This window comes from Dendrobates tinctorius, unplaced genomic scaffold, assembly GCF_039654945.1.
Source record: "Dendrobates tinctorius isolate UK_male_01 unplaced genomic scaffold, ASM3965494v1 ptg000011l, whole genome shotgun sequence".
Taxonomy (NCBI): Eukaryota; Metazoa; Chordata; class Amphibia; order Anura; family Dendrobatidae; genus Dendrobates; species Dendrobates tinctorius.
Genome location: NW_027361679.1, coordinates 30,800,838 through 30,822,617, shown reverse-complemented (window position 1 = coordinate 30,822,617; position 21,780 = coordinate 30,800,838). Strand labels below are relative to the sequence as shown.

At 43.8% G+C, this 21,780-nt stretch overlaps 1 protein-coding gene across 5 annotated transcripts in view; it reads left to right on the top strand.

Moving 5' to 3' along the window:
* The window catches only part of SLC4A4 (solute carrier family 4 member 4), a 395,294-nt gene that overhangs the window by 323,170 nt on the left and 50,344 nt on the right, over positions 1-21,780 (top strand). For all 5 annotated transcript variants that reach the window (XM_073590565.1, XM_073590581.1, XM_073590547.1 and 2 more), the window contains 4 exons: positions 946-1,079; positions 1,276-1,547; positions 7,743-7,822; positions 9,345-9,536. In XM_073590565.1, coding sequence (XP_073446666.1) covers positions 946-1,079; positions 1,276-1,547; positions 7,743-7,822; positions 9,345-9,536 — 678 coding nt within the window. The remainder of the gene's footprint in view (positions 1-945; positions 1,080-1,275; positions 1,548-7,742; positions 7,823-9,344; positions 9,537-21,780) is intronic.

Sequence of the window (21,780 nt, the reverse complement as noted above, 5' to 3'; positions counted from 1 at the left end):
TTTTCTATTCAGCTATATTTGGACATTTGTATACATGTGTATGCTTCTTCATGTTTTGATTCCATCATAATTATTTCCTGTTTATTGAATGTGATATATACACATGGTCTCATATACCAGTGCTATAGTGCAATAGGAGGTTATATTATCATTACACATGTACAGTATATTTGGCAAGGGGTGTCGTGATTTGATTATGTCTTTTTAATTGGTTTTAAGATTTATTGTGTGTTGTTTCCCTGATAAATTGTGATTTAAATATTTGATATTCATTCAGGTGTGCAAACCATTTATTGCTTGGTCTTTTCTCTTTTTCAGATTTATGGTTCATTTTTCCATGCATGGTTTTTGCACCCGCATTGCCTAATATCTGGTTTTTGGTGCACCCTATAGTGTTTTGTGTCTATTACATACAGCCAGACACATACAGGCTTTATCTTGGGCGTCCAGACACACACCCACATGCATATTCTGAGTAGAATATACAGCGCCCCCTAGCTTTAACAGAGGTTACTGCACCACAGTATATATACAGCGTGAATAGTGTGCATATACACAATGACATTTTTGTGAGGCTGCTATTCAAACAACTATTTATAGACTTTTTTGTCCAAATATTCATAGTTGCAACAATCATAAATATCTCTTTATTTTTACGTGAGTTTCTATAAACATTTGGTGCATTGCTCTTGATGAACTATATATACATGTAATATACAATCATTGTTACCCAGTATATTAAAGACTGCTATGCGGTATTTTTATGGTTATGTTTTCTTTTTTAATGGCAATAAATCAGAATTTGTAACATTCTCTTTTCATTTAATTCAGAACTTGTCATAAGTAAGCAAAGTACTGCTTTACTTGAAAATGTCTAGAATATTTCTTTAGAGACTTATGTAATGAGTAATGTATGTGCCTTCAGATGATATTCTTCTTTCTCAGGGTGTACTGGAGAGCTTCCTCGGCACTGCAGTTTCAGGTGCTGTTTTTTGCCTTTTTGCTGGCCAACCACTAACAATTCTGAGCAGCACGGGCCCCGTCCTTGTGTTTGAGAGGCTTTTATTCAACTTTAGCAAGTAAGTCACCAGTTTCACTCTCCTCAGCCGTCTACAGAGAATACAGATAGTGATCGTGAGAAATGTCAGATTGATAAATGTCACATTTAACAAGTAATTTATAGTTATAGGCTTTTTCTGATTGTTATGCTCCATATCATCTTGCTTTATTGTGTTCTTCTTATCAGATGACCTCATTCATGGTTTCATTTTCCAGAGATAATGACTTCAATTACTTGGAGTTCCGCTTGTGGATTGGCCTGTGGTCAGCTTTCTTATGCCTCGTCCTAGTGGCCACGGATGCTAGCTCGCTTGTCAAGTACTTTACACGTTTTACCGAAGAAGGGTTTGCCTGTCTCATCAGTTTCATCTTCATTTACGATGCTTTTAAGAAGATGATCCACTTTGCAGATTATTACCCAATCAACTCCCATTACAGAGTGGGTGATGTCACCCTGTTTAATTGTGCTTGTCTTCCACCAGACCCAAGTAAGCATTAAAATCTTCTTGGTTATGAAGTGCTGAGAGCTTAACTGGTGCCTTGTAATTAGATTTTTCCAGCTGCATAGTAATACATAATTAATTGAATGTACTGCTACTTAAAGGAGTTGCTCAAGATTTTTAAAATTTGGCTAGGGGTAACATATGTGTTTATTCCAAGCTTTTTAAATAGAAACGAGTTGGATATGGTACACAGTAAATTAATTTTGAATTGACCTATCTTGATGTACAACTTTGGTGTTTTCTGCTGGAGCTAGAAGGAAAGATGCACCATTCATCATCAACCTGACAGCTGCAGCCAGTCACTGGCCTCAGTGGTCATGTGCATTACATATAAGGTTAAACTTTAAAGCCAGTGATTGGCTGCAGCAGTCATTTGAGTAATGAATGGAATGTCATCATTTCCAAAAATGCTAGGAATGCAGGACTGGTCGCCCCTGTAAAGGTAAGTTGTCACTAGGTTCTTGCTACCTCATTTGAGAGCAGAAAAGTGTAGAAAAAGAGACCCTGATTACAATTATGTATCACTTAGTTTACTATGTGCAGCAGTTGTGCCGCAGAGTTCTTAGATGTTGCATTAAGCAAAGCTAAGAAACCTAGTCCAGCCCACCCTAGGCTCTCTATATACATTGTCTGCTGACAGTTAGCTGCTTATTACAGGAAGTGGTATGGTCGGAGCTATGTCCCCACGATTGCCATCGGGAGATCGGCTTACTTAATAGCCGAGATTCAGCTTTCACTGCCAGGAGCGGTGTCCGCACCGCCCCCAGCTATTTAACCTTCTAAATGCCATGATTGACATCGATCACAAGATTTGGGTAAGCTAGGAGAGGGAGGGGGCTCCCACAGAGGGACTAATTAAAAAAGTAAAAGTAAAAATAAATATTTTATAAAAATATCACAAAATTAAAAAAAGAAAATAATATTATGCCCATAAATACAAATATTTATGTAAAAAAAAAGTACACATATTTGGTATCACTGCATCCGGAACAACCCGACCTGTAAAACTGTCACACTAGTTAACCCCTTCAGTGAACACCATAAAAAAAAATTAAAAGTGTTTCAAATAAAAACTTCAACTGAATCCACAAAAATAGCATACTGGTAGCACAAAGGCTCCTGAGAAGCGCCATGGCTCCCCCAAAAGAAATCCAGCGAATTCTGCATTCCCAAATCCAAGTGCCCTCACTACTTCTGAGCCCTAATGCGCCTAAACCGCATTTAGCTTCCACGTGTTTGGCATTTCTGTAGTGAATAGAGCCCTCTTAACCCCTTCACGACCCATGACGCCTACGTAGGCGTCATGAAAAGTCGTGCCCAAACGACCCATGACGCCTACGTAGGTGTCATGCTATAAATAGCCCCCCTGCAGGTCGGGTGACCGGGGTCACTGAAAGGTCACCTGACCCGCACACAGAGGACACTCTACAGTTAATCCCAGGGGGCGTGGCTTAGCCCCCACGTGCCTTCTGATTGGCTGTTAAAAGTGAAACAGCCAATCAGAGCGATTTGTAATATTTCACCAATGAAATTTTGTGAAATATTACAATCCAGCCATGGCTGGACACCGACACCCGGCCCCCCCACACCGACTGGCGGGGCCGATCGGCCCCCGCCACTGGTGGATGGCGGCGATCGGTCGCCGCCGTCATCATCTCCTCCCCCTCCCCTTCCTATCGCTCCCTTCCACCTTCCGATCCCCCCAGTACCTCTGATGGTGCTCCCGGTGTCCCGCCATGGCTCCTGGCATCCCACCGTCCGGATCATGGGCGCCGCCATCTTGCAAAATGGCGGGCGCATGCACACTGCGCCTGCCATTGTCCAAGATGGCGTTGCCCATGAATTTGCCGGCTGCCCATTCATTTTTCATTTTGATCACTGTGATACACTCTCACAGTGATCAAAATGAAAAAAAAGTAAATACACCCCCCTTTTATCACCCCCATAGCCAGGCGCAAATAATAAAATAAAAAAAATATTTTTTTTTTCCATTTAGGGTTCGAACTAGGGTTAGGGTTGGAATTAGGGTTAGGGTTGGAATTAGGGTTATAGAAAGGGTTAGGGTTAGAAATAGGGTTAGGGTTAGAATTAGGGTTAGGGTTGGAATTAGGGTTAGGGTTGGAATTAGGGTTAGGGTTAAAATAAGGGTTAGGGTTAAAATTAGTGTTATGTGTGGAATTAGGGTTAGGGTTGGAATTAGGGTTAGGGCTGGAATTAGGGTTAGGGCTGGAATTAGGGTTAGGGGTGGGTTGGGATTAGGGTTAGGCTTGTGGTTAGGGTTAGAGTTGGGATTAGGGTTAGGTGTGTGTTGGCGTTAGGGTTGTGGTTAGGGTTATTATTAGGGTTGGGTTAGGGTTAGCAGTGTGTTGGGGTTAGAGTTGGAGTTAGAATTGAGGGGTTTCCACTGTTTAGGCACATCACGGGGTCTCCGAACGCGACAAAATGTCAAACAGAACTCCCTCCATTCCGAGCCCCGATGTGTGCCCAAACAGTGGTTTACCCCCACATATGGGGTACCAGCGTACTCAGGACAAACTGGACAACAACTTTTGGGGTCGAATTTATCCTGTTAACCTTGTGTAAATAAAAAATTGTGGGCTAAAAAATCATTTTTTGAGGAAAAAAAAAGATTTTTTATTTTCACGGTTCTGCGTTATAAACTTCTGTGAAGCACTTGGGGGTTCAAAGTGCTCACCACATATCTTGATAAGTTCCTTGGGTGGTCTAGTTTCCAAAATGGGGTCACTTGTGGGAGGTTTCCACTGTATAGGCACATCAGAGGCTCTGCAAATGTAACATAACGCCCGCAGACCATTCCATCAAGTCGGTATTTTAAAATGTCACTACTTCCCTTCCGAGCCCCGACGTGTGCCCAAACAGTGGTCCCTCCCCACATATTGGGTACCAGCGTACTCAGGACAAACTGGACAACTACTTTTGGGGTCCAATTTCTCCTGTTACCATTGTGAAAATAAAAAATTGCGGGCTAAAAAATCATTTTTTGAGGAAAAAAAATATTTTTATTTTCACATCTCTGCGTTATACACTTCTGTAAAGCACCTGGGAGTTCAAAGTGCTCACTATGCATCTAGATAACTTCCTTTGGGGGTCTAGCTTCCAAAATGTGGTGATTTGTAGGTGAGCTCCAAAGTGTAGGCAGACAGGGCCTCTCCAAACACGACATGGTGTCCGCTAACGATTGGAGCTAAAAAGTCAAATGGCGCTCTTTCCCTTCTGAGCCCTGCCGTGCGCCAAAACAGTGGTTCCCCCCCACATATGGGGTGCCAGCGTACTCAGGAGAAACTGAACAGCAACTTTAGGGGTCCAATTTATCCTGTTACCCTTGTGAAAATAAAAAATAGCGGGCTAAAAAATCATTTTTGAGCAAAAAAAAAATGATTTTTTATTTTCATGGCTCTGTGTTTATAAACTTCTGTGAAGCACTTGGGGGTTCAAATTGCTCACTACACATATAGATAAGCTCCTTGCGGGGTCTAGTTTCCAAAATGGGGTCACTTGTGGGGGTTTCTACTGTTTAGGCACATCAGGGGCTCTGCAAACGCAACATGATGCCCGCAGAACATTCCATCAGTCTGAATTCCAAAATCGCGCTCCTTCCCTTCTGAGCTCTCCCATGCACCCAAACAGTGGTTTCCCCTGACATATGGGGTATCGGTGTACTCAGGACAAATTACACAACAACTTTTGTGGTCCAATTTCTCCTGTTAGCCTTGTGAAAATAAAAAATAGCGGGCTAAAAAAATCATTTTTGAGGAAAAAAAATATTTTTTTATTTTCACTGCTTTACGTCATAAACTTCTGTGAAGCACTTGGGGGTTCAAAGTGCTCACCACACATCTAGATAAGTTCCTTGGGTGGTCTAGTTTCCAAAATGGGGTCACTTGTGGGGTAGCTCCAATGTTTAGGTACACAGGGGCTTTCCAAACACGACATAGTGTCCACTAACGATTGGAGCTAATTTTCCATTCAAAAAGTCAAATGGTGCTCCTTCCCTTCCGGGCCCTGCCGTGGGCCCAAACAGTGGTTTATAACCACAAATGAGGTATTGGTGTACTCAGGAGAAATTGCCCAACAAATTTTAGGATCCTTTTTACCCTGTTGCCCATGTAAAAATGAAAAAATTGATGCTAAAAAAAAATTTTTTTTGGAAAAATTAAAATGTTAAATTTTTTCCTTCCACATTGCTTTAGTTGCTGTGAAGCACCTGAAGGGTTAATAATCTTCTTGAATGTAGTTTTGAGTAGCTTGAGGTGTGCAGTTTTTAGAATGGTGTCACTTGGGTGTTTTCTGCCATATAGAGCCCTCAAAGTGACTTCAAATGTGAGGTGGTCCCTAAAAAAATGGTTTTGTAAATTTTGTTGTAAAAATGAGAAATCGCTGGTCAACTTTTACCCTTATAACTTCTCAACAAAAAAAATTTTGTTTCCAAAATTGTGCTGATGTAAAGTAGACATGTGGGAAATGTTGTTTATTAACTATTTTGTGCCACATAACTCTCTGGTTTAACGGAATAAAAATTCAAAATGTGAAAATTGCGAAATTTTCAAAATTTTCGCCAAATTTCCATTTTTTTCACAAATAAATGCAAACATTATCGACCTAAGTTTACCACTAACATGAAGCCCAATATGTCATGAAAAAACAGTCTCAGAATCGCTAGGATCCGTTGAAGCGTTCCTGAGTTATTACCTGGGACCCTGGCCAATATTGCCAAAAATGGCCAGGTCATTAAGGTCAAAATAGGCTGGGTCATGAAGGGGTTAATTTACAGGTTGTGTATATACAGAAATATGAGCTGGGCACAATGTAAGGGCACTTCAGTGTTTGGGTACTACAAAATTCTAGGCACTACAACATACTGGGCACTAGAATGTGCAGGGCACTATAACATACTGGACACTGCAATATACGGGCACCACAATGTACTGGGCACTACAATGTTTGGGCACTACAATGACAGATTTTCAATTTTCACTCAGCGACATCCACTGCTGCTTGTTTCTGGAAAACACCCATGGAGTCAAAATCGTCACTACATCTGTATTGGTCGGAAAACTATTCTACGATCATTTCTTTTGAAAGAGTCAAATAGCAGTCCATCCCTCCCAAGTCTCACTATGTGGCTAAGCAGTACTGTACAGCCACACATATGGGGTATTACCACATTCAGCAGAAATTGTGTGACAAACTTTTGTGCCATTTTACCTATTTCACGGTGTGAAAATGTAAAATCTGGAACTAGAACAACATTTTTATGGTAAAAATATAATTTCGGTGCATGCTGAATGCTGCTGTCAGAGATTGACAGCGGAATTTAACAGGTTATCCGTCTCGGGCGGAGCTCCACACCACCGTTGGCTGTTTCAAGTACATGATGACTGATTAAATCAAAAGTTGCAGACTCGGTATGTGAGCCTGCGTCAAAGTCAGGGAGCCAACAGAATGTACCAGTATGTCATATCTTGATTAGGGGTGTACGCTTAGCGATACTTCTCGATCTGACAACCCAATAGCAAAAGAGATAGGACCAACCAGGGCTAGGCTCAATCCTTGTGCCCTATAGCAGGAGCGTGAATGTCCTTTATATAGCTAATTTCTGTCATCAACAACATTACAATTTGTTATAATGTTCACAAATGATCAGAGATTATTTTGGTAGTATTATTTTTCAACTTAGAATCATCTTGTTAGACACTTCAGAGATAGCCATAACAAATGAGTATATTAAACACAAAATGATGTTTGGAATTTTTATTTAAGCACCAATTCTAAAAATGTTTAAGTGCAGAAAAGATTTGTGTTTCCTGCTGTTTATTGTTTATAAATTATACATTACGATTTTGGTTCATTATTCTAGAAAAAGAAAGAGAACAATTCAGCTTTCCCTATTTATGGGAAAAAATGATTTGTTCCATAACAAAATTGAGTTTATTTAGATCAAGTCTGAGAAAAGAATAAGAACCAGCTTACAATAGTCACCAAAAATGATGTGTTTATTGCAGTGAATGAAAGCAATTTATGCTCTGTATACACTGTAGAAAACTACCAATGTGTGCACCAAGTACAAAGATATATATCAGCAAATGGCTGTTTATGATTTGTTAATTATGATCTGTTGTCATTTTGTGGAATTATTGTAAAACACTTTTTTCTTTTCAGGTAACAGTTCACTATTTAACGAGACAACAGTATTACCCCATGACTTCCTTTCGACCACCTTTGCAACCACAGAGGATCCAGTAAGTATTCCTACTGTAAGCTCTGGGAAACTGTAGTTGGAGTTGGCAATTGGCAGTTTCCCCAATTTGTCTCTATCATAACGCCTTCAGGGATATTTACCCAGACTCCAATATGGCCAATCTTACTGCATTGTTGCTTAAAGGACTTTTCTTATCTCCAAAATTGTTATTGTATTCACTGGGTAGGTGACAGTTGTAACTTCTGGGATCCCCATCTATTGCCATAACTAGGGACTCATGTCTTCTGTGTTTCACTGGACCGCGACTATCATAGAATCATAGAATAATAGAATGTTAGAGTTGGAAAGAACCTCCAGGGTCATTATGTCCAACCCCCTGCTCAATGCAGGATTCACTAAATCATCACAAACAGATGTCTGTTCATCCTCTGTTTGAAGACTTCCGTTGAAAGAGAACTCACCACCTCTCGTGGCAGCCTGTTCCACTCATTGATCATCCTCACTGTCAAAAAGTTTTTTCTAATATCTAATCGGTATCTTCTCCCTTTCAGTTTCATTCCATTGCTACTCATGTTTCAATGTACAAATGAGAATAAGGATGATCTCTCTACATTGTGACCTCCCTTCAGATATTTGTAGACAGCTGTTGAGTCTCTTCTTAACCTTCTTTTTTGCAAGCTAAACTTTCCCAGATCCTTAACTGTTCCTCATAGGACATACTGCGCTTTGCGTCCGCTCACCATCTTGATAGCTCTTCTCTGAACTTGCTCCAGTTTTTCAGTGTCTTTTTTAAAATGTGGTGTCCAGAACTGGATGCAGTTTTCCAAATGAGCTCCTACCAAGGAGGAGTAGAGGGAGATAATTACTTCATTTATGTTTCTCTTAATACATCCTAAAACTGTGTTTGACCTTTTTGCTGCTGCATCACACTGTTAACTCTTGTGCAGTCTGTGATCTATTAGTATACCAAAGTCTTTTTCATACATGCTGTTTCATAGTTCTATTCCTCCCATTCTGTAGATGTAATTTACGTTATTGTTGCCCAGATGTAGAATCTTGCATTTCTCTCTGTTAAATATAATTCTATTAGTCACTGCCCATTGTTCAAGCTTATCTAGATCCTTCTGAATCCTTTCTATGTCTTTTCTAGAGTTAGCTATCCTTCTTAGATTTGCATCGTTTTCAAATTTGTTTACCTTCAGTTCCATTTTCTAGATCATTTATAAAAATGTTGAACTAGGAGGTATTGGTTGCCTCTTCAGCTTCACTCTAATTCTATGACACTGATGAGGATAGTCGCATGATAGTTTTGGAAATCTTAGTCATTCCTATTTACAATGAATAGAGTGGCAAAGCACAGAAGGACCCAAGTGGTACTATAAGTGATGTATGATATTTGGGCCCATGTTACACCTTTTACATTGGTGTCTGGAACTTGAAGTTGCATTTCTGGTGACAATCCACTACAGCTAAAGTTTAGATAGTGAGCTTCAGATAAGATTCATGGTAATTTGTATGTATTTCATATTATATATCATATAAAGCACGTTGTTCTTTTGCAGCATCACAACGAAACAATTGTTTGGTCTTCCCTAACGAAGAAGCAATGTGTGAAGTATGGTGGCCAACTGATTGGCAACAACTGCAAATATGTTCCTGATATCACGTTAATGTCCTTCATCTTGTTCTTTGGCACATACACGTGCTCCATGGCTCTGAAGAAATTCAAAACCAGCCGCTATTTCCCAACCACGGTAAGTATCTAGCTCTAGCAGTTAATAAAGATGTAAAGATAAGCCTGCATATAATAATATGTGAAGAGTAATTGCTCTCTGATTACTATCATCTAATTTTGGCAAGAAAAAAGTCCCTCATCAGTTTAAGTCCAGACACAGTCCATAAAAAGTAGCTGACATATTGTTCTGTGTGCCAAATCTCATACCTTTGAAGTGTACCTGTCACTTCTGTAGAGGCATGTCTAAATCACAGCTGGTAAGCCACAGAAGACTGCTTTTACAGCACACCTTTTATGATCACCTTATAGATGCTTCTGTTTAAAGTTCAGAAGGGGAATTTATAATTGTGTTTGCTCCATTTGTTTGGCAGAACATTTTGGAGTTGTCTTTTTCTGGCAGATTTTACATGCTTTCATGTCCATTTTTACTGCACGACGGTTTGCTTCTCTGTTGGAAAACGTGGTTTGCTTGGCCAATGTTAGCACAATTATATATGGGATTTATTTTTTCTTTTAAAGTCCCAAAACTTTGCCCTACTCCAACTAAATGTTAAGAAAAGTAAACATATATTGTCCATTGCACAAAATGTATCATACATTGTCTGCCAAATTGATAAGCTATAAACAAAAAGCACCCCCATAAAAAAGCATGTTAACGTAAAAGATGGCACCCCAAAAAAATGCATGCTACAGATTCTATCCTTTGCATGTCTTTTACTGAATTATATACTTAAAACCAAATAGAGCATAATGAACTAACTAAGGTAACATAACAGTATAGCTGGATACTAGACCAAGACCATTTATGGGACCCTGAATAAATAATAAAAATATGAGATATTAATGATTTATCCTTAGATATCCTACAAGTACTGCATGCAGCTCAGATCACATTAATTAGAGTTGTAGTACGTTAGAATGGCCAATGCACAGTGTATGAAGCTGTGGCTTCTTGTAGCTGCAGCTACAGGTGTCAACTAACTGGTGGGGTTGTAGAGTGTAGGACCACCACCAATCTAAAATTGGTGATCTGTCTCCTAAGTAAAAGTCATCAATATCTCGATCCCTGAATAGCCCTTTAAAGGTCCTACCATGACAAACTCTTTTATAAGCCCTATTAAAACATATGTGTAGCATATTTTTGAATCCCCCACTTGGGACACTCATCTGCAAGCTAGCTCTACTTCTATTGGGTTTGGCCAATCGTTTCCCCTTATTCGGTCACTGCATGAGAAATGTGTGACCAGAGGAAATTTTCCCAGATATTATTGTTTAACTAGAGTTACAGAACCCCAAAAATATTACATTTCACTTTCTGGGTTGGTTTAGGCTTTTATCCTAAGGCTGGGGTCACACTGCGTTATGGCAGTCCGTTTAACGGACTGCGTTACACCGTGGTATAATGCGGTGTAACGCAGTCCGTTAATGCTGCCATTGACCCCCATTATGTGGCGCATCGCGATGCATGCTGTAAAGCGACGCGTGTTCACGATGTGCCGTCATTCACTGACGGAGCCTCGGACGCGGGCTGCAGCATCTGAGGCTCCGTCACCGCTAGTGCTGATGAATCATTAGCGCTAGCGGTATAGCATAACGCATATCGCGTTATGCTATAGCGTTAACGCAGCCCATCTACGCTATGCGTTGAACGGGCTGTGTTAACGCAATGTGAACCTGGCTTAAATCATGTGGCAAGGCTCGTGAGAGAGTTGATATTGACTTTTAGGATTGCTACTACCTATAGGTGGTGTTAGGAATCTGGGTTCTATGATGCCTATACGGGAATGCAGATTCACACATTTGTCTCCAGAGGCTAAGTCCTTTTTCCTGGCTTCTGAGCATGCCCACGGGACGAGCTCCCATTGGAGTTCAGGAGTCAGGTGCTCAGGTCCTGCTCCTGATTTCATTGGCTTAGCTCAGGGCTCTGGAGATTTTCGGCAGGTCCCGTATGCTATAAAAAGTGCGCTTTGCAGTTATGCCATGCGCTAGTATTTTTATACTGCTGCTGTGTGTATGGTGACGGATGCTTGGACTGGTGACTGACTCATTAAGAAACCTCTTCCCTCAGTCATTACGTCTGTGTGAGTGAGTGGTATTCAGTCAGCACCTGCGCTAGCGCCAGCACGCACAAGCTCCATCTTTCCAGCAGCATTAGCGTCCTGCATCGCGCTTGCGATATTTGCGGTTGCAGCCTGTCCAGGGGTGCGCAGTTGCGACGCCAAGCACACGTGTACACGGTAAGTCCTCTCGGTTGTAGTGACTATACTTAACTACTCCGGTCTCCGGCTACCGCACGTGTGCTGCTGGGATCCTGTGCTGTTAACAGGCTCAGCGACACTATTTTGTATCATTTTTCCTTGCAGCTCTGTGTGCTTTAACAGAGCTTGCCTTATTGCACCTGGGTGAGTTAGAACCCTATGCATATTAGTGCTCTGCCTCTCCCAGCAGCGGTTTTATCATCCACCGCACGGTGGACCCCGAGTGGCGAAGGCACTTTAATTATATATTTTTTTAGTGCCTTCCACCACTCATAACATAATACTAGCGCCAGGATCTGGCTGGAGATGGCAGATCAGCAGCAGTTGTTGCAGTGCGTGCAACAGCTCGAGACTCGCTTAGCTACCCTTGAGAGAGCTCTCGCAGCTTTACAGGCCACAGATGCTGCTGTCCAAGCACTCATGGACGCGGTTGGGCGTATGTCCATGTCCGCCCTTGCACCGACAGTTACCCGCCTCCCGTTACCCGAAAAATATTCTGGGGATGGCGCCTCCTGTAGAGGTTTTATCAGTCAGTGCTCGATTCACCTGGAGATGCTGGCTGCGCAATTCCCTATAGAGCGGGCCAAGGTGGCCTTTATTATATCCCTTCTGTCGGGCAAGGCGCTGGAATGGGCTACGCCATTATGGGAGCGTGGTGACCCGGATGTCCGGACCGCAGCTAATCTAATAACTGCTATCAGGCAGGTGTTTCTTGGTCCACGGGTTACACATGATACCTCACTCCAACTGCTCGCCTTGTCTCAAGGTTCACTCTCGGTCAGTCAATACGCCATCCATTTTCGGACACTGGCGTCCGAGTTGGAGTGGTCCGACAAGGCTCTAATTCCTGTGTTCTGGAAGGGATTAGCGGAGCATGTAAAGGATGCTCTCTCCACGAGAGAAATTCCTACCAGTCTCAAGGAGTAAATATCAATCTCCTCGCGGATTGACCTCCGTTTTTCGGAGCGTGGTTTGGAGCGAGCTCACTCCAAATGGAGAGGTACCCCGGCTCCCAAATTTTTTGAGCCTCTGGATTTGCCTGAGCCAGAGGTTCCGCCACCAGAGCCCATGGAGGTGTCTCGCACCATTTCTGAGACATGTCCGGCTCAAGAGTCCATATGCGGTTGTCACCACCTATTTGCTGCTTCCCAGGAAGACAGTTCCCCGCAATGCTCTGACTGTGAGCCGGTAGGCAAGACTTTTGTCCCTCTTTGCCAGCGGCCTAAAGTCCTCGCGTGGGCACACGCGCCCGATGCGGACGGCCATCGTGGCTATATGCAGACCACGAAGTGTTTGGCCGGGTCGTATCGGTGGCCGCACAGGGCTCGGGACATAAAAAAGTTCATTCGGGCACTCACCCTGTGTGCACGGGATAGTCTTCCCGAATGGAGTGTGGCTACGCCCGCCGTTACACGGCGGCCTTCTCCTAAAACTCCCACTCCCATTGTCTCTCGGGTGTCCCTCCTGAGACCTAGCGACCTGGCCTCCCCTGATACCATCCGTGTGTCCCGGTTTTCGGTTTCACTTACCGGGACATCAGGCTTGCCTTTTGACGAGTCTGAGACCTGTGACGCTGTTGGGCACAGGCTGGTGGCTCGGAGGGTTCAGGGTGGAGGGGGCCCTAGGAGGGGGGGTAATGTTAGGAATCTGGGTTCTATGATGCCTATGCGGGAATCCAGATTCACACTTTTGTCTCCAGAGGCTAAGTCCTTTTTCCCGGCTTCTGAGCATGCCCACGGGACGAGCTCCCATTGGAGTTCAGGAGTCAGGTGCTCAGGTCCTGCTCCTGATTTCATTGGCTTAGCTCAGGGCTCTGGAGATTTCCGTCAGGTCCCGTACGCTATAAAAAGTGCGCATGGCCGTTATGCCACGCGCTAGTTGTCACGTCGGCGGCGGTAGCCGCCGCCGCCCCAGCAGCGGCGGGCCTGCCGCCGCCTATACTTACCGGCGCTCGCCTCCCCGCTCTGTGCCCGCCTCCTTCTCCTCTGTCCGGCGCGTGCCTGCTTCCTGCGGGCGTCTTAGGCCGCGGGTGCGCACTCTCCAGGTCTCTTAACCCTGGAGCGCCCGCCCAGAAGCCTAGGCGCCCAATCTGCCGGCAGCACAGGGTATATCAGGCGTCTCCAACATGGTGGAGATGCCTGATTATCGTGTGCCTTTCCTACGGTATCCTGGCCAAGTGTTTAGGGGTTTCCCCTTCACACTCCCTGTCTCAGTCCTGTCTCCGTCCTGCACTCCAGTGCCCTGTCCTGTACGCCGTGTCTCCGTCCTGTACTCTAGTGCCCTGTCCTGTACTCCGTGTCTCCGTCCTGTACTCCAGTGCCCTGTCCTGTACTCCGTGTCTCCATCCTGTACTCCAGTGCCCCGTCCTATACTCCGTGTCTCCGTCCTTTACTCCAGTACCCAGTCCTGTACTCCGTGTCTCCGTCCTGTATTCCCCTCTCGGTGCCTGGTCCTCTACTCCGTGTTTCCGTCCTGCTCCCACTCCGTACTTCCTACTCCCTTCTGCATTCTGTGCCTCAGTCCTGCACCCCTCACTCAGTCTTGTGAGCCACCCCTCTTGGGTCTAGCAGTCTCGGCATCTGTCTTCCGAGGGCCTGCCCCTGACGGCCCCTGTATAGGGGTCGGCAACACCTGGCGCGCTCGCCCCTGGGAGCTCCAGTGCCACGACCCAGAGGGTCCACTCTCGGACGTAACCTACCCGTGGTCAGTATACGTCACACTAGTATTTTTATACTGCTGCTGTGTGTATGGTGACGGATGCTTGGACTAGTGACTGACTCATTAAGAAACCCCTTCCCTCGGTTATTACGTCTGTGTGAGTGAGTGGTATTCAGTCAGCACCTGCTCTAGCGCCAGCGCGCACAAGCTCCATCTTTCCAGCAGCATTAGCGTCCTGCATCGCGCTTGCGATATTTGCGGTTGCAGCCTGTCCAGGAGTGCGCAGTTGCGACGCCGAGCACACGTGTACACGGTAAGTCCGCTCGGTTGTAGTGACTATACTTAACTACTCCGGTTTCCGGCTACCGCACGTGTGCTGCTGGGATCCTGTGCTGTTAACAGGCTCAGCGACACTATTTTGTATCATTTTTCCTTGCAGCTCTGTGTGCTTTAACAGAGCTTGCCTTATTGCACCTGGGTGAGTTAGAACCCTGTGCATATTAGTGCTCTGCCTCTCCCAGCAATGGTTTTATCATCCACCGCACGGTGGACCCCAAGTGGCGAAGGCGCTTTAATTATTTTTAGTGCCTTCCGCCACTCATAACAGGTGGCACTAGAGTTCCAGTCCTTTTGCTCTCTGAAGAGACAATTTGCATATTTCACAGAGGAGCATTGCAAGGCTTGAAAGTCTCCTCGCCTTGGCATGAAAGGCTTCACATGTCACTCTCCACAAGGAGAAATGTTACCCTTTGAATCCTGTATTTATATTGGCTATATATATATATATATATATATATATATATATATATATATATATAAACATGTGAAAAGGGAGGATTGCAAGCACTTAATTCTTGGCAAGAGCAGCTGTAACAAACCTTATCTGCCTGTCAGCAAAACACAGTCAACTGTCGGAGTACAGGTGCAAACCCAAAAGAAACATTTGAAATTGCAATGTTGAAAGTAAAGTCTGCATAGGCTTGAACCCCCTCAGTCAGATAATTACAGAGTTTGGCTATGGATACAAATTCAAGAGTGGAAGCACCATCAGCCACCTCCTCTACATGGATGACATCAAGCTGTATGCAACAACGAACGAGACATTAAGTGCGGCCGGTTGGTAATAAAGAGAGGCAAGGTAGTCAAGACTGATGGAGTGGAACTACCAGCATGGCATATAGCAGATGTACAGACAGCGTAGGACTGGAGTACCTTGGGCCACCACCTCCATCATTGCCTCCACCCCCACCACCACCATCATTGTCTTTTCCACCACAACTATCATCGCCTTCTCCCCCACCACCCCATCATTGCCCTTTCCACCACCTCTATCATTGATTTCTCCCCCACCACTCCTATCATTGGCCTCTCCATCTCCTCCATCATTGCCTTCTCCCCCACCACCCCATCATTGCCCATTCCAACCTTCCATCATTGCCTCCTCCCACCACCACCATCATTGTCCATTCCAACACCTCCATCAGTGCCTCCCCCACCACCACATCATTGTCCTTTCCACCACAACCATCATTGCCTTGTCCCCACCACCCCATCATGGCCAATTCCACCACCTCCATTTTTTCCTCCTCCCCACCACACCCATAGTCCTTTCCACAACCACCAACATTGCCTTCTCCCCAAACACCCCATCACTGCTCTTTGCATCACCCAGATCATTGCCCTCTCCAATACACACACAGCACCACTCTCACACAGAACCACACACACACAGCACCACACACACTCACCCTCACGCACACAGACAGACACATCACCACTCACCTCTTCGCACATTCTCCGCAACTGTAGCACATCCCGGCAGCATCTTCATCGCCAGCATTTTTCGTTCTGAAACGGCCACGCGTTGAACGATGATGTCATCCAGCTGCACTGCTCTGTCAGACATGAAATGCCGGGCAGGAAATAGGACAACATCGGTATCCTGCAGCTCCATTCCACTACCATTTTCTCCTGTAGGCAGCGGAGCTGCAGGGATTGCCCTCAGTGTTAGCCGCCCTGGAAGGGCCACCTCCGGTGCCCCAATGTAGCTGCACCGGCTTTACATTCATTATGAACCACTGCCCGCTATTAAAGTGAAATGAATATTCACTCCGCTTCATGCCCATGGAGGCATGAGGAAGCATGAATATTCATTTCTCTTTAGCAGCAGGGACAGGTTCCTGTCTCCAGCTACTGTTCCGCTGGCACCAGGCAGGCCCCTGGCTCACGGGCCCCATAGCAGCTGGGTGTGCCACTATTAGCAACATGCCACTGGCTGGAGGCCCCTGGAGCAGCAGGGGACCTAGGCAGCTGCCGGCCCTGCATGCCAGCAGGTGTAAGTGCCTGGGCCCACCAGAGGGCCAGTCCGACCCTGTGTACTGGCATGCTACAAGTACCTTGGCATCCTACAGGATCTTTCCTTTGTGGGTATGAATTGGCCTGGTTTCAGGTACTATGCCTATTTCAGGAGCTACTTCTGGGCTCCGCTATTTCTATCATTGCATCCTCCTGACTTTGGTAATATTTTCTCACACTGGGCTTCATTTGGAACCGGCTCTATTCAGCCATATAGTGGCTTGTGTAAATGTTGCTCCAGTGGGATCTCTTACACTTTACTCTTTTGGTTTGCATGATAGTACCATATAGGTACTTGAAAATTTTATCAATATACAGTGGGTACAGAAAGTATTCAGACCCCTTTAAATTTTTCACTCTTTGTTTCATTGCATCCATTTGGTAAATTCAAAAAAGTTCATTATTTTTCTCATTAATGTGCACTGCACTCCATTTTGCCTGAAAAAAAATAGAAATGTAGACATTTTTGCAAATTTATTAAAAAAGAAAAACTGAAATATCACATGGTCATAAGTATTCAGCCCCTTGCTCAGTATTGCGTAAAAACACCCTTTTGAGCTAGTACAGCCATGAGTCTTCTTGGGAATGATGCAACAAGTTTTTCACACATTTGGGGATACTCTGCCATTCTTCCTTGCAGTCTTCAGTTCCGTCAGGTTGGATGGTGAACGTTGGTGGACAGCCATTTTCAAGCCTCTCCAGAGATGCTCAATTGGGTTTAGGTCAAGGCTCTGGCTGGTCCTGTCAAGAGTGGTCACAGAGTTGTTCTGAAGCCACTCCTTTGTTATTTTAGCTGTGTACTTAGGGTCATTGTCTTGATGGAAGGTGAATCTTCAGCCAAATCTAAGGTCCAAAGCACTTTGGAAGAGGTTTACATCCAGGATATCTCTGTACTTGGCCGTAGTCATGTTTCCTTCAATGGCAACCAGTCATCCTGTCCATGCAGCTGAAAAACACAACCATAGCATGATGCTGCCACCACCATGTTTCACTGTTGGGATTGTATTGGTCAAGTGATGAGCAGTGCCTGGTTTCCTCGACACATACCGCTTAGAATTATCACCAACAAGATCTATCTTCGTCTCATCAGACCAGAGAATCTTATTTCTCATAGTCTGGGAGTCCTTCATGTGTTTTTTAGCAAACTCTATGCAGGCTTTCATATTTCTGGCACTGAGGAGAGGCTTCAATGATAGTTGACTTTGTGGAACTTTCTCCCATCTTCCTACTGCATCTGGGTAGCTCAGCCACAGTGAACTTGGGGTTCTTCTTTACTTCTCTCATCAAGGCTCTTCTCCTACGATTGCTCAGTTTGTCTGGATGGCCAGGTCTAGGAAGATTTCTGGTGGTCCCAAACTTCTTCGATTTAAGGATTATGGAGGCGACCGTGATCTTAGGAACCTTGAGTACTGCAGAAATTCTTTTGTAACCTTGGCCAGATCTGTGCCTTGACACAGTTCTGTCTCTGAGTGCCTTGGCCAGTTCCTTTGACCTCATGATTCTCATTTGGTCTGACGTGCACTGTGAGGTCTTAAATAGACAGGTGTGTGCTTTAACAAATCAAGTCCTATCAGTTTAATTAAACGCAGCTGGACTCCAATGAAGGAATAGAATCATCTCAAGGGGATCACAAGGAAATGGACAACATGTAACTTAAATATGAGTGTCGGAGCAAAGGGTCTGAATATTTACAGTATGGCCATGTGATATTTCAGTTTTTCTTTTTTAATAAATATGCCAAAAATCCTACATTTCTGTTTTTTGTTTAGTCAAGATGGGGTGCAGAGTGCACATTAATGAGAAAAAAGTGAAATTTTTGGATTTACCAAATGGCTGCAATGAAACAAAGAGTGAAAAATTTAAAGCGGTCTGAATACTTTCCGTACCCACTGTATCTCTATTGTGCTTACCAGTATGGCTGCTTATTATAGCTGCTTTAAACAGTGTTACTATAATGTACTCACCAAGATTTTGTATTGCTGCTGTGTATTCATTGGTGTGAGAAAGGCACAGCCCTACCGCGGGCTGATTTGATGTCGCTTGTTTTAAATGTTTTTAATTTTGCAGTGTTGTAACTTTAAAGGGAACCTGTCAGCAGGATTGTATTGGTACAGTGAAGAGTGGGCGGTGCCATTTTGTTGTAAAGTAAATTTTTTGGGTTGCAACAACAAGGGGCGGAGGCGCTTGCGCAGTAGCATCTATCAGAACGCAATAGATGTTAATGCACAGGTGCAGCCAATGGTGCCGTTTTGATGGTGATTTTTGTTTCTTTACAACAGCGCAGATAATGGGCATTAATTGACAAGTGATAGTGCACAGTCGCTGATGAAGTGACATGTTTTCTTCAACTACACATATTAGTATATTCATTATGCAAACTAGGGGGCAGGTCAGTGAGGGAGCTGTGATCTGTCAGCAGTCTGCATTATGAATATATAATGAATAAAATTCCAGAAAAAAAGGGGTTAAATGAATAAAACCACAAATAAAATCAAGCAGCAGGTATACTCCAACTAACAGTTGCAGACAAAAAACCAAAGGAGTACAAAACACCCATATATAATATTCAACTTATTAACCCCTTTCCTACATTAAACATACTATTCCGTCCATGTGACCTGGGACCTAAGTCCCAAGGACAGAATAGTACGTCTAGTGCGGTCAGCTGCGCTCACAGGGGGAGCTCAGCTAATCGCGGCGGGGTGTCAGCTGATTATCACAGCTGACACCCGACACTATGTGTCAGGGGCGGTCACGGACCGCGCCAGACACGTTAACCCTTGGCACACCGCAATCAAACATGAGCGCGGTGTACCGGGGGTTAAAGGAAGCATCGGCAAGGAGGGGGCTCTCTCCGTGCTTCCCTGAGACCCCCACAGCAGCGCAATGTGCAGCGCTGCTGCAGGGGCCTCCCTCCCTGCAGGTCCCCGGATCCAATATGGCTATGGGGACCTTCGGGGGCCTGCAGGGAGCTTGCCTCCTCACTGCCCGCAGAGCGTAGGCATGAGGAAGCCTGCAGCAGTGCCTGTGACAGATCGCTGATCTGTCACAGCGATGTGTGATGTGACAGATCAGCGATCTGTCACATGACAGTGATGTCCCCCCTGGGGCATTATAATAAAGTAAAAAAAAAAAAGTGTAAAAATAATTTATAAAAAATCGCTAAATAAATAAAAAAAAAAAAAATATTCCCCAATAAATTCATTTTTTGAAAATAAAAAAAAACAATGGAAATACACATATTTGGTATCGCCGTGTCCGTAATGATCCACCCTATAAAGCTGTCCCATTAGTTAACCCCTTTAGCGAATCCCTTAAAAAATAAAAATAAAAAACAAAGCAAAAAATAATGATTTATTATCATACCGCCGAACAAAAAGTGCAATAACGTGCGATCAAAAAGATGCATATAAATATCCATGGTAGCGCTGAAAACGAGCTGCCACACAGCGTCATCAGTGAAAAAATAAAAAAGTTATAGCTCGCAGAATAAAGCGATGCAAAAATAATTATTTTTTATATAAAATTGTTTTCATTGCATAAAAGCGCCAAAACATAAAAAAAGACATAAATGAGGTATCTCTGTAACCGTACTGACCCAAGGAATAAAACCGCTTTATCAATTTTACCGCACGTGGAACGGTGTAAACGCACTCCCCAAAAGAAATTCGTAAAACGCTGGTTTTTGTTTATTCTGCGTCCCAAAAATCGGAATAAAAAGCGATCAAAAAATGTCATGTGCCCGTAAATGGTACCAATAAAAACGTCAACTCGTACCGCTAAAAATAAGACCTCACATGACTCGGTGGGTCAAAATATGGAAAAATTATAGCTCTCAAAATGTGGTGATACATAAACTATTTTTACAATAAAAAGTGTCTTTTAGCGTATGACAGCTGCCAAACACAAAAACCCGCCATGTATAGTAAATCAAACCCCCCTTTATCGTCCAACTAGTTAGGGAAAAATAATAAAATAGAAAAAAATTTATTTCCATTTTCCCATTAGGGCTAGGGTTAGGGTTAGGGCTAGGGTTAGGGCTAGGGATAGGGTTGGAATTAGAATTGGGGGGTTTCCACTGTTTTGGCACATCAGGGGCTTTCCAAACGCGACATGGCGTCCGATCTCAATTCCAGCCAAAAAAGTTGTCGCTGCTTCCCTTCTGATCTCTGCCATGTGCCTAAATAGTGGTTTACCCCCACATATGGGGTATCAGTGTACTCAGGACAAATTGCACAATAACTTTTGGGGTCCTGTTACTCTTGGGAAAATAAAAATTGGGGGTGAAAAGATCATTTTTGTGGAAAAGATATGATTTTTTTAATTGTACGGCTGTACGTTATAAACTTCTGTGAAGCCCTTTGGGGTTCAAAGTGCTCACCACATATCTAGATAAGTTCCTTGGGGGGTCTAGTTTCCAAAATGGGGTCACTTGTGGGGGGTTTCCACTGTTTAGGCACATCAGGAGCTCTCCAAACGTGACATGGCATCCGATCTGAATTCCAGCCAATTTTGCAGTGAAAAAGTCAAACGGCGCTCCTTCCCTTCCGAGCTCTGCCATGTGCCCAAACAGTGGTTCCCCCCACATATCAGGTATCAGCGTACTCAGGAAAAATTGCTCAATAACTTTTCCAGTTCAATTTCTCCTTTTACCCTTGGTAAAATAAAAAAATTGAACCTGAAGTAATTTTTTTTGTGAAAAAAAGTTAAATGTTCATTTTTTAAAACATTCCTGTGAAGCACCTGAAGGGTTAATAAACTTCTTGAATGTGGTTTTGAGCACCTTGAGGGGTGCAGTTTTTAGAATGGTGTCACTTTTGGGTATTTTCTATCATATAGACCCCTCAAAGTGACTTCAAATGTGACGTGGTCCTTAAAAATAAAATGGTGTTGTAAAAATGAGAAATCGCTGGTCAACTTTTAACCCTTATAACTTCCTAACAAAAAAAAAATTTGGTTCCCAAATTGTGCTGATGTAAAGTAAACATGTGG